Source organism: Neltuma alba, unplaced genomic scaffold, assembly GCF_004799145.2.
Source record: "Neltuma alba isolate B1F8T4 unplaced genomic scaffold, ASM479914v2 tig00013021_pilon, whole genome shotgun sequence".
Lineage (NCBI taxonomy): Eukaryota > Viridiplantae > Streptophyta > Magnoliopsida > Fabales > Fabaceae > Neltuma > Neltuma alba.
In genome coordinates this window covers 14,278-28,350 of record NW_021637368.1, presented here as the reverse complement: position 1 = coordinate 28,350, position 14,073 = coordinate 14,278, and the positions used below count along the sequence as shown (strand labels likewise).

General features: G+C 33.5%; 2 protein-coding genes across 2 annotated transcripts; both read left to right on the top strand.

The window, feature by feature from the left end:
- The first annotated feature begins 772 nt into the window (after positions 1–772).
- LOC114733617 (wound-induced basic protein) lies at positions 773–2,812 on the top strand. Its single transcript, XM_028921106.1, has 2 exons — positions 773–918; positions 2,568–2,812. Exons 1-2 carry the CDS (start codon positions 848–850, stop codon positions 2,638–2,640), a joined length of 144 nt encoding a protein of 47 aa, XP_028776939.1. The 5' UTR covers positions 773–847; the 3' UTR covers positions 2,641–2,812.
- Positions 2,813–10,915: 8,103 nt separating this feature from the next.
- LOC114733618 (galacturonosyltransferase 8) lies at positions 10,916–13,841 on the top strand. Its single transcript, XM_028921107.1, has 3 exons — positions 10,916–11,226; positions 11,670–12,917; positions 13,221–13,841. Exons 1-3 carry the CDS (start codon positions 11,065–11,067, stop codon positions 13,494–13,496), a joined length of 1,686 nt encoding a protein of 561 aa, XP_028776940.1. The 5' UTR covers positions 10,916–11,064; the 3' UTR covers positions 13,497–13,841.
- Positions 13,842–14,073: the final 232 nt, after the last annotated feature.

The window sequence follows — 14,073 nt, the reverse complement described above, 5'->3', positions numbered from 1 at the left end:
TTATATATTTATCTTGTATTTCGTAAATTATCATTTAAAAAGCTACATGAAAGAATCCCATCCCAATTCTAAGCAAATCTTTATTATAAGTGACTTCATTAAATTTTTAATATAAATATATTATTTCTTTCATTCATTTATTATTGTATAATTATTATTTTCTTAAGTTGGCAAAAAGTTATTATTTTCTTTATTATATTGAATAGAGATTAAGTTAAAAAGTTATTAAATTTTAAGATACAGTTAATAAGAATTTAAAAAAATTTTAGGTCTGGAAAAACATATTATAAATGACTTATAAATAGAATTACAAAAGTATATATAACTAACGGAACAAATTATATGCGATGAAAAAAGTCATGCCCTCATACAATTAAAAAAATCACCTTAAATTTGCATGTGAATTTTGGAAAATATTATAAAATTTCACAAAATTATTATCAAATTTTCAGAAGTTTATAGTTTCAAGAAACTTACTTAAATTTTTTACTACAAACTTTCTTAAAATCTTTTGATAAATTTTTTTTAGCTGTACATAAATATCCTCCTATTAAAGTCTTTTTGGTAAATCTTGTTTTGTCACTAGGGGAGTTGAAGACTGTCATATTTTTCTGTAGGTATTTTCATTTGGGCCTAGAATGAAAGCCCATTGAGCTTCAAGGCCCATATTGGAAACGGATCAGAACTTTTCCGAGCGAATTGACCCGTAAATTCGACCCGCTAGCGATCCTCAATTATAAATTTACCACGCCGTGGTGTAAACGGTGGTTGTAGAAACTCGGCGACGCTGGGGGAGAACTAGGGTTAAGCTTGAATCGTTGGCTGTCAGGAAATCATCGGAGTCACAATGATCTACGACGTTAACTCTCCTCTTTTCCGATCCTTCCTAAGTCAGAAGGGAGGCTCCTCAGACAAGAGGTTTGTCGTCTTCTCCTTTTCTCGTTGAAACTTTGGTTTGAGTTAAGGTACTGTTCAAGAAGGAGCAAACTAGAATTAATTGCGTATTTTTCCCCTCAAATATTATATGGGCTCTGCTCGCTTGGTTAGAGAATATATATATATCTTATCGTAGACACTATCAGATACGTGTTGATGTCCTGTTTCGCACTCATCACTTATTAGGCTCATTTTATGTTCCTTTGGATGGAAGTAGGTGTGCTGGTTGTTTTGGCTGAGTGGCTATGTCTTATTCTTCTACGACTGGGTTTAGATAGCTCTTAAAATAGTTATCTTCTGTTAGAGTGGCAGAATTTTTTAAGAATCGAAACTTTAAGTGGGAAGGGAAAATCTTAATGAGCCTAATTTAAAGAATTGGAGAAGTGGAGTTAAAAAATTCAAGTTACTTTTGTTTGCTCTTTTAAAAATTTTATAACCCCACTTTTCTAATTTTTTAAATCGAGATCTTCAAAAATTTCCCTCCCCTTCCTTCTCCTCCGTTTCCCTTGAACCATAAGTGAGATGAGGCTTGTGAAAATTTTTTACAAATGTTGGTCTGTTGTCAGAACCTTGAATGTTAGATGACGAATTTTAGGACTTAGGAACTGGCTGCTTGTTGGGTTTAATGAGCGGTTGGTGACTTGCTTCATTATGAAAAATGAACCATGATTGAGCGGAAACGTTATTTCTGATTGTTGTCTTGAAATCTGTGGATGGATCAGGAAAAAGTTGTTTTGATTAAGCATATAGTTATATTGGTTGAAATGTGAAAGTTGGAAGAAATTGATGGTACTATCATCATATTTCTATGTACCTAGTTTAACGTTCAAATTAATCTGTTTAAACCTAAGATAATGTGTTTCTTTCTTTTACGTGAAAGTTTGGAGTTGTAAGCTTGTAATCAGGGAAATGATTATTGTTCCTAGCCTTCACTTGATTGTATAATCAGTTTGCACCTGGGGTTACCGCAAGAGGCAATATGTAGTTATGCATATGGTTGCTGCACTTCACTTGCTTATGAACGATGTTCGTTTTTAGGTTGACCTTTTGTTATTCTGTGGCGCTCTCCTCAATAGATTTTGTTGCATTCACCCAACACTAGAATAATACTGCATTAGGACTTCAATTGGTTTCCTTGAGCCAAACATGATTGCGAGACCTTGATAAATACTCCTCCTGTCCTAAATATGAGATCCATTTTGTTATGTAATTTAAATTATAAAATAGGTCTTACATTTAGGTCTGGAGAGAGTATTTTCTGTGGCTTATACTAGTTTTGTTAGATTTATCTCTGCAGTTATCTTCTGCATCTGGTGATGACTTGACAGTGGAAGGGTTGATGAGATACAAATTCCTTTTACTAAATGGCACCACTATCATATCATCTCTCTTCCATTGTGTGCATAATGATGAGTGAAACTTGACCTTTGAACTGGATGACTCCACACTGTGAGTATATGATTTCAGTGAGCAAATTGAATTCTGATCAATAGGGCTTCTCAAAATGTTTGACTCATTGAATTGTGTTTGTAATTTGTGATATATTTTTTGTTGTGATGAGATGTTTTGCTGGTATTGATCCTGTTTTGGAGATCTACTTTTGAATTAATATTTTTTGCTTTTTATTTCAGGAAAGTGGAAGAGCAGAAACCAAAAGAACAGAAACCCAAAGCCAATGAGAACAAACCTGTTATGACTGAATGAAACAGCTTCACTTGCATTTAGAAATACAATGTGAGAGTGTTTTAAGTGGTTGTAATGGTGAATATGGCTGCTTTGGAAGCTTTTAATGTTTTGACCTTATTGTATTGAATTTGTGAACATGTTTTTGTGCAACACTTAGAGTGAAGATTGTCGTCTAGATTAATCTGCTTTAGAAGTTATGTCCACTTAGCGGTGCTATTAATTGCAACTTGCAAGACTAAGCATCTGATTTTATTTATTTATTTAAGTTGATAACTAAGAATTCAAGGAGTTAGGATTAGTTTTGGCTTATGCCAAAAGAAAAGAGAGTCAGAATCATTATTGAATTTAGGTCGTGCCACAGAATTATGTAATGTTGTAGGCATTATAAGCTCAAGCATTATACCATGAGCTTCATTGGTGGAAGGGAGAGGCTGTTAGAGAGAGCGTTTCATGGTGCTCCTTTCCTGTGAGAACTACTCTTTTCTTTCCATTTAACACTACAATAATTTAAGCCTTTTAAATAAGAGTGATACTAAAAATAAATGTTAATTATAGTTAGAAATTTGGATCAAAATTGATGTTTAGGGACAAAATGGAAATAAAAATCAGGACCTACAAATCGGGATGGAGAGGGCACACAACTATGGAATTCTTCAATGGTTCAAGTAAAGTTTAAAGTATTTTAAATCAATAATTTTTAATTCATTATGAAACCAACTCGGTGGCCAAAAAACATTGTGAAACCAAATCTATCATAATAACAATGCCAAATCTTCTCCGTTGTTCATTTTTATTGCCTTTGCCCACCATAATGACTTGTATGACTTAAATTATATGAAATTCTTGAACTTCAAGTCAGTAAGGAGCCGTTTGCAAATATTTTCCATTATATTTAAAAGTTAACAAACAACTCTCCCAGACTTCAGAAGCTGTACCTTATTATATTAACATTTTTTTATGACGATTGATCATTCATAAAAAAAAAATTATTAAAAGACATGAGGTTATGAAATGGCAGAAAAGGACTAAGATTAAAACATAAAAATAAAGAGATTATGAAAGATTAATTGCAAATGGGTTGTCAATTGTGAAATTTTTATAAAATTTGCAACCATATAATTGTAAATCATAAAAGTTCAGTTGTAAAAAATTCCTACAACTAATCTTCTAACTTTTACAACTGAACTTTGGTATTTACAGCTACATTTTCTAGCTTTATAAAACTTTTACGAGTTGCCCCTTATAACATATTTGCAATTGTGAGATTTGGAACTGACCTTTGGGAATTTACAACCAAGCTATATTTTGCCAACCGTATAAAGGGATTTTTGTTCAATTATTTTTTAGTTAAATGTTTGTATATCTATGTTGTTTCTCAAATTGATGGTCTTTTATTATCATTTTTCCCTTTTAATAGTACTTATGCGTCATTCTCCCATGGATTTATCCTTCCTAAATAAGATTTTGAGTTTTTTTTTCAATAAATTAAAAAAATCACGCTAAATGAATTAATTGATAGTGTAACATGTTAAATGACTGTCACAAAACTGGAAAAAAATTATCCATAATAATTTATTTATAAAAACACGTAATTATTTATACCATAATTAAACTTAATTTTTTTAATATAATTTAGAGTATTCTTAAATCACTTTGAATTTAAGACTAATCTCTGGCCGGCGGGAAATATTAAGTTAAAGTCTTCATAACAAGTACGCTTAATGAAATTTCATTCTAAATGGTAAATATTGAATATTAAATGATACCAATTTAGTTATGAAAATATAAACACAATAACTTTTTGAGCTATTTGATCATTCTCCTCCTCTTAGTCCAACAAGTGGAGGTTGATGAAAGATAAGGTTTGAGCTCTTGTATTTTCTTTTTCTGAGATATGATTTTCAGTTTTCATTAAAAAAAATATATAAACGCAATAAATTTTTCCACCATAAGTATAAAATCAATGTTCATAAAAGTTCTTGATTTGATTTACTTATCAAAGTCTTTAATAAAAAAAAAAGTCAAGTGAGTATTTTTTTTTTTTCCTTTTTCAAACGTATATTTTGGGTAACTATTTTTCATAATTCTTGACCGCTGTGTCATATATTTGATTTGCATTGACTCATGCAAGACTTGCGATTAAATTCTAATATAAATTTCAAAAATGTTTTTATACATGTGAATTTTATGAGAGATTTTATTTTTAAAAAAAATGTTTCTTATAATTTCAGACAATTCAAAATATCTCTAAGTTTACAAAAATTGATGACAAAAGCTCTTGGAATTTTCTTTTTGATAAAGAATAAATGACGTTTTCTCATAATTTATTTCGACATTTCTATAGTGTGCAAGGGGGAAAAAATTACATGAAACAAAATTAAAAAAAATTAGACTAAAAAACATTTACATTTAAAGCTTCAAAATTGATAAAAGGTAATAAAATATTCTAATTTAGATTTTTTAATATTGCCAGTGCCACGAAAATATTCTGCATCTGTAATTTTTTTTTAAAAAAAATCTACTAATAATAGTTTTCGCAGCATCGTTACATCAACCATTTAAAAACTATCCATGATATTCTTAATTTTGTAAGCAAATATATTTTTAACATATTTAAATATTTGTTTTTATCGAATTTGAGGCAATGCGAGAAAATTATGCTGTAATAATTATAATGGAATCACGAGTAAAGCTCGATAAATAGAAAGATTCTGATTGCAAAAGAATGATATCAGTCAAATTCACAAAGATATGCCCTTTGCCAGTTTCTGTCTTTCCTCTTTTCACGCCGTTTCTTCTTCAATCTCCATCTTCGCCACTTTCTTTTTACACAATCCTCATTCTACATTTTCTCGCGCTTTCTTCCATTTCCCTTCAAGCTCCATTGTTACTGGTGCTACTCTCTTCAAAAGAAAAGAAAAATGTCTGAGTTTTCTTTCTCAAGCTCCAGAAAGGCCAACAAGATATCGTTTTTTCTTCTTCTTTCTCATTTGTTCAACATGTTTTTCTTCATCTTTCTCTCGCCTTACCTCCTCTGTTCCTTTTTTCCTTTGTTCTTTACCACACTCTTCCTTCTCGCTCTCTTTCCTCCCAACCTTGATCATGGCAATGATGATTATTCTCGAAGTTCTGACTCCAAATTGGGTTTTCTTCTCTCAGTTGTTGAATCTCTAGCTCGAAAGCTTTACTCCAAGAATGACGAAAATGATGAGGAAATCAGGTGCTTTGAGGAGGTTCAAGCATATCTTGATGTGTTCCGAGCACCAGTCATTGAAGTTCTTGAGGGACATTGTTCAGAATCTGGGTACTCAGGTGAAGAAGGAAGAGAATCAAGAGCTCATGTGGGCCCAACGGAAAATAAGCCAAACGGTAATTTTGGTCAAAAACTATTTCGGAAAGATGATGATGATGGTAAAGTGGAAACGGCCAGGCCAACTGCAGAAGAGAACAGGTTCTGTGAAAAGGAATGCAATGAAGTTCTCGAGGAAAATTTCTCAGAATCTGGGTATTCAGGTAATGATGGAAGAGAATCAATAAATCGTGTGGGTCCACAGGAAAAAGCGCCAAATGTTAGTTTTGATGAAAACCCTTTTGAGAAAGATAAAGGTGAGGTGAGAGCTGCTAGGCCAATTGCAGAAGAGAACAAGTTCTGTGAAAAGAAATGCAATGAAGTTCTTGCGGAAGATTTCTCAGAATCTGACTGTTCTGGTGAAGAAGGAAGGAGTCGAAGTCATGTGGATCTAATTGAAGATCCTACTGTTAATTTAGAAGAAAAACCAGGTGGGGAAGATGATGATGTTGACAAGGTTGGAAAAAACGCAAAGCTGGAAGACATCTTTTGTCAAAAGAGAGACAAGGAAGTCAAACCACTGGACACAGAGCCCAATAAAGGGGAAAGCAAAGAAAAAATGACCCTGAGAAGTGGATCCAAGGTTATGCGCAGTGGTACCATAATTGACGCTAAAGACAGTACTAGTGTAAACAACAGTGAAGAAGAAGAAGAAGAATACTTTGGGACTCCTGATAGATACTGGGACTACCGAGGAAGAAGCTATGGATCAATGAGAAAGGAGAAGGAATGGAGAAGGACGTTAGCTTTCAAGCTTTATGAGGAGAGACACAATGTGGATGATGGAAGTAGGAATAGTGAAGCTATGGATTTGCTTTGGGAAACTTATGAAGACACAGAACATGATAAAGTGAAAGAAAGCACAAAAAGTGAAGTTAATGATGGTGATGAAGATGAAGAAGACGAGGAGGAGGAGGAAGAAGAAGAAGAGAAAGAAAAGGGTATGGAGAGCAAGTATTGCTGCTTGCAGGCACTGAAATTCTCAGCAGGGAAGGTGAACTTGGGAATGAGAAAGCCAAGTCTGGTCAAAATCTCAAAAGCCCTCAAAAGCATTGGATTGTTGCACCATGTAAGCAAGCATGGCAGAAAAAAGATCCACTGAACTATAGAGATTTCACTCACCTGCTTCGCAGAAATATTGTGCATTCGTTTATTATAACAAGTAAATATGATCATTTCTGAATTCTGATACAATGAAGCTTTTTCCCCCCTTCAATTATTGATGCTTTTTTGAGTTGATGTAAAAAGGATCTTATGATAGAGCTAAGATATTTTCTTGTTAGGAGGCTCTGTGCAAGGCAACAAGAACAATCATAATCTGCAGTTTCATCATAGAGATAACAGTACTGATTGCTATACAGTTAGTTAAAGGCTATATTAATGCTTATCAAACTGCATTTTCTGCTTTCTATGATGGATAGTAATAATTGCACATATCATGTTGTAATTGGATTCTCTGCTTTGTACATTCATGCTTTGAAGAAAAAGGAACACACAAAAATTTAATTGTGTAATGTAGTCAAACCCAACTTCCTGAAAATACTTACAGAAGGTAAACCAGTAAAGTATGTGCTTTTGAGAAAGAATGAATCTCTCCTCCATAAATATGGTTCACTTAAATGTGTGATAAAGCATTTGAACATACTCTTGTTGATATGTAGAATGAATAGTTCACATCCAATTTTATAAGTTTATTCTAAGTCTATTGCTAAATGTATTCTAAACATTCATTTTTATATTTTATAATTGTAAAAAACTTAGATATTCAATATTATGATGATTTAAACAACATTGTCAGTTGAGGTCTAGAAATAGCCTGGTGTTTTTTGTCAAACACATATGATATGCTTGTGAGCATAAAATAAGGGCAAAGTGGAATGAATGGAATCTTTTTGATGCACACTGTTAATCTTGAGCAGTGTGAGCCCATAGACAAATCCATTATCACTCACTCACAGACTGAAAATAGTGCACCATAGTACTAATTCTTTTATCTCCATTTCATTTCTTTCTTTTCTTGTTTGTTTGTTCTTTTCCCTCCTTCTTTGTCAGATATGTCCATTTCTTTATAATCAGATAGGATCTGGTACATTATATATATATATATATATATATATATGTAGAATCTAAAGAGTGAGGACAATGATTCATAATTCATATATTAAGCGATTTTCTATAAATTTTATATCGAGTATATATTGAAATGTGAAACTTGCTTGATGCTACATTATGTACATATCTTTTAGGTGAATAATTTGGGCCAGGCTTTGATTTTCCCTGTAAATACGCACTACTATTGCTACTATTATCCCTATTCCTTTCATAAAATTTAGGTTTATTTGCTTATATGCATTAAGCTCAATTTTCCAATCAAATCTTGTCATGTGTGATTTTTATTATAAATAATGGTCCAACTCAATTTTAAAAATTTTATTAGCGAGTCCTAAATATAATATAGAAATTATCTAAAATCTAAATGAAGGTATTTAATCTATTTTATTTCTCATATTTATTATTTTTCTCTCAACTAATTTATCTAACTTATAAAATGATGTATAATATAATATTATATATGAGTATTTAAAGGAGATCATGTCATGTTTATCATAATTAAGTAATTTATTTTGCTTCTTTAATATACCCAATTCAATTAAATACCTTTTACATTAAGGCTTATTACCGAATGTGCGTATCCTGAGATTTGACAGAGCATTGCATCTAATAAATATAAGCTAATGGATCTGGTTTAGTTTATTTTGGGCCTAAAGTTTTAAGTCCAGTTTGTTCCGCTGCAAAAAGTTGAATTGAAAGGGTTGCAAAAATTGTATTAAATAAAAGGTTGAAAAATTGTCCTTGACTTACATCCACACCAAAAATAGGGAAAAGGTATTATTTACAACTCATTTTATGTTCTTGTTATTTGGATTTTTATATGCAAGGCTCCTATCCTTCTCCATCCCTTTCTATGTCCTCATGCCGACACATAATTTTTTTTTAAAAAAATTCTATTTTATTTGTTTTGTTTAATAGGCTTAACTTATTTACTTATCTTTATTTAATACTACTTCAGGTCTTTAATATAAAAACTAGTTAACTAATTTGAGTAAATTAAGGAAACTAGTTAAATTAGTTATTTGTAATAAATAGATGTTGTCTTTCTAAATATTCTTGTTAATCAAGTTTATTAGTTAGAACTACCATTACTAGAAGGACTATCTTGGGAAAAAAAATAAGTATGACAGACAAAATGAATTGGAGTCTTATATTTAGGAGCAAAATAAAAGTTGAATGAGATCTTATATTAAGGACCGGAGGTAATATCTATTATAAATTTTTAAAATAATGATAAAACCATGAATGTGGTTAAATAACTTTTTTAAGACCTAAGGGATATGTACAAATAATGTGTGGCAAATATGGCCAAACATTGAAAGATGCCAAAACCTAACTTAAAGCCTATAATGGCAATTCCATAATGCATACTTAGCTGTTGTCGGCATGGAAATCCAACTTACTGAGGCAAAAAGAAAAAGTTTGAAAATGGAACAATAAAATAATCTTATTTTCACATTCTGCCGCCAACTTATAGGCACTTAACGACAATCAATCAATTGATATATACTGTACTAATATAAATTAATGTGGGTCCCCTAAAGGTTAGAAAAAACTCAAGCCTCTCAATATTTTCTTAACCGGACAATTTTACATCACACCCCCACACAATGACATATTTTTGTCAATAGGAAATTATCCTAGTGACAATGTTACCTGTCATGTTTAGATAAAGTTTCACACTCAAATCTGAATTGATGTATTGTACGTATAGTTTAATTAAAAAATATGATATAAAAACTAAGTATTGTTAAACAATGGTAAGAGGGGTATTATAAATATTGCTCAAATAGATTAATTTTAAGTTGGCATGACTAATATAAATTCTAGCCTATGCACTAGGTGATTACATATTTGATCCTTGACACTTACATATGAATAAATATAATTGATAGAAGTCTAATATACATTCTTTAATTGTGTATAACTCAATTATTTAAGTGAGCCAATCTCAAGACTCTCCATTTGGAAGAGCAAATCAAGTAGTTAGGGACTTAAGGGAGCATGTCCTTTTCTACTAATGAGGGAGAGAAGGTTACCCTCATAAGTGAAATAAACCCTAGTATTTTAAAATAATTCTACTATAATGTTATATATTACATATAATCAAAAAAATATATTTAAAATTTTTTTAATCAAATCAGGTTTGTAAATTTTTAGGCCTGACTTTAAAATAAGAAATTTAGCTTGTTTATTTTAAAAGGCCTCTAAATAAGTTATAGTCCTTTAAACAGGTCAGGCTATATCATAGGCCACTTGATAAGAGCGTGATTTATTCCTACCTCCATTTTTTAGTGAGACTAACATTAATCGGTGGAATTCTTTTTATAATTTATATAAATACATTAATAATGATATCAATATAAAATAGAATATCTAAATGTATAAATAAATAGTACTCCCCCGTCCTTAAGTCCTTAACATAGAACCTAATTATTGAGTTGATTTTGATTCTAAATATAAGACTTATTTATCATATTTATCAATTTTTTTCTAAATTATCTCTATGGGCCTTCAACCGTAATCAATTAGAAAAGGGAGGGAGGATATTAAAAAAAATAATTATGGTATTTTAAGAAAAATATGTCGTATTTCTTATAATTACCTAATTTATCTAATTTTTTTAATCTAATCAAATTAATTAAATAGATTTTATATTAAACACAGTCATAGTATAAAATAAATCATGCTGACTTGTTCTGAATTTATTTCATCACTGGTACTCCTATAAATTGAACTCAGATCTACCATCTCCGCTAGAATCATTCCCCTGCCAGTGTCACCGCCTTGTCCGGTTCCCGGCTGACCCCACACCGCGTCCTTTTCTTTCTCTGCCTCTCTGTCTTCCTCTTTTGTCCCTCTGGCAGTGGCCAAGCCACTCGCAGAAACACGAAGCAGCATCGTTTTCAATTTCCCGCGATTGACTCCGTTCGCCAGTGAGTTAAGTGCTTCCGAGGCGATCAATCCGCTCTGAATCGATAATGCCGTCCTCTCGATTTCCACGCGCCGCTGGTGGTGGCATCCCCAGCTTCGCCTTCTCCTTCAGAGTTTTAGCCTCTGCCATTACTGTTGCTCTATGCCTTGTCTTCACTCTCTCCTTCCTCTTCACCTCCCATTCTTACTCTCCAGATCAATCTCAGTTGGTAAGGTTCTATTTTCTTACTTCGCTTTTAAGGCTTTCCACTTTTTCTTGTTTCTCGTTTTCTTCCTTTCCGGGAAAAGGTACCTGGCTAGGAAACAGATTCCGGAGTACCCCGGGAATTGCCTGGATTTGTTTTCTTCTTTTTTGATCTCTTTTGAAGAGTAAAATTGGGGTTCTCGCTAGGGAATCTTGTTTTACCGTTCCAATTGGGGAGCATTAGGCTCGCCCTGGATCTAATTTGGTTTGATATTTATCTCCCCCCCCCCCCCCAACACCGGCGGGGGGAGGAAGAAGCATTCATTTTTATTTGGGAAGTTTTGAACGGGAAACTTAGTCGAAAAGGATTAGCTATTCTGTAAGTTGGAAGAAGAGATGTGAGAGCTGAAAGCTAGCCAATTTTGAAACTAATTAATCCTTTTTATTTGTCTGTTGCTTTTAAACTAGGGTTACGAAGATGGAGCACGCGGGTTCGAGTCTGTTAGGAGATCCGTACTCGCGCTCAAAACGGATCCCCTCAAGCCTCGCCTGGACCAGATCCGGAAGCAAGCTGATGATCATCGATCGTTGGCTCTGGTGTATGCATCTTATGCGCGAAAGCTCAAGCTTGAGAGCTCAAAGATCGTCAGGATATTTGCTGATCTCTCTCGCAATTTCTCAGATCTTATGAATAAACCCCAATACCGGGCGCTTTTCAACTCTGATGCTGCTCCCATTGATGAATCAGTGCTTCGGCAGTTGGAGAAGGATGTGAAAGAGCGCATCAAAGTTACACGCCAGGTTATCAGTGAGGCCAAGGAGTCTTTTGATAATCAGCTCAAGATTCAAAAGTTGAAGGACACGATTTTCGCTGTTAATGAGCAATTAACCAAGGCAAAGAAGCAGGGGGCTTTCTCGAGCCTGATTGCTGCCAAATCAATTCCTAAGAGCTTGCATTGTTTGTCAATGCGGTTAATGGAGGAGCGGATTGCAAATCCAGAGAAGTATTCTGATGAGGGAAAGGTGCCTGCTCCGGAATTGGAAGACCCAAACCTTTACCACTATGCCATATTCTCTGATAATGTGATTGCAGCATCTGTTGTGGTCAATTCAGCGACCAAGAATGCTAAGGAACCATGGAAGCATGTGTTTCATGTTGTTACTGACAAGATGAATCTTGGAGCCATGCAAGTGATGTTTAAGTTGAAGGATTATAATGGAGCACACATTGAGGTTAAGGCAGTTGAGGACTACAAATTCTTGAATTCCTCTTATGTGCCAGTCCTTAGGCAATTGGAATCTGCTAACCTGCAGAGATTTTACTTTGAGAACAAGCTCGAGAATGCAACAAAGGACACAACCAATATGAAGTTCAGGAATCCAAAATATTTATCAATCCTGAACCATCTCAGGTTCTACTTGCCCGAAATGTATCCTAAGCTGCATAGAATTCTGTTTTTGGATGATGACATAGTGGTTCAGAAGGACCTGACTGGGTTATGGAAGATTGATATGGATGGAAAGGTGAATGGGGCAGTAGAAACATGTTTTGGGTCATTCCATAGATATGCACAGTACATGAATTTTTCACACCCCTTGATTAAGGCAAAATTTAACCCAAAGGCCTGTGCTTGGGCTTATGGGATGAACTTCTTTGATTTGGATGCTTGGAGAAGGGAAAAATGCACAGAAGAGTATCATTACTGGCAGAATCTGGTAAGGAATGAAACTTTCTATTAACATTTGCTTTATCCGTTAAATCCTTTTTCTTCTTTTCCTTTTTTTGAAGTTCAATCCGCTTGCAGCATTGGCTTACTCAATACCATATTTATAAGTTGTTAAATGCACCACTAGTAGCAATATTAGATGCTGAATATTCTAAAATTGGAAGAGATTATAGGGATATTGTTACTGATCATTCTCGTTACCTTCTTTAATTTGAAATACTTTGAAATTATACTACTGTTTTGCATCCTTCTTTACTTACCATATCTCACGGGATATGTTATTTTGTTGCAGAATGAAAATCGAACCTTGTGGAAACTGGGGACATTGCCACCAGGGCTAATTACATATTACTCGACAACGAAGCCCTTAGATAAGTCATGGCATGTTCTGGGACTTGGCTATAACCCGAGCATCAGCATGGATGAGATTAGTAATGCAGCAGTGGTGCACTTCAATGGTAATATGAAGCCATGGCTTGACATTGCAATGACTCAATTCAAGCCATTGTGGACAAAGTATGTTGACTACAATCTAGAATTTGTCCAAGCTTGCAATTTTGGTATCTAAATTTCTAAAGCTTCTGCTCTCCGGTTGCCGCCACTGTATCTCTTGTCCACTTCGGTTATTTGCTGTTTAGTTTTGATATCCAATACTCATAAGTTTGACATAATTTTTAGCTGTTGAAGGAAAAGTATTGCTTCTTTCCAAGTGTACAATACTTTAGTATAGTAATTCTTAGTTTCCCTTTTATTTATTCTTAAGTTTATGTAATAATGTTATTTAAAAATATGTTGATCTAGAAGAAACAAGAAGGTTACTAAATCAAGTATTGTACCTTAAGCGATTCATTTATCTCGTAGTGAGAACTCTGAGATATCTATAAGATCATGCCTATTTACTTGGGGTATTCTCTATTGTTTTCTCTGCTGGATGCACTTCTGGTTTACCTGAAAATCTTTTAATTCTTCGTATATTCCTGTAGTGGAATAACTGCCGTGAAGATATAGGAAAATTTGAAGATATAGGAAAATCCTCTAATCATGAGTTTACGTGAAATGCTTAATTTGCACTGTCTTGAGCTTTTTTGTAGGGTCTCTTATAAAACCATTCTCATTTTGAATCGGGGGAAGCCATTACATGGTTG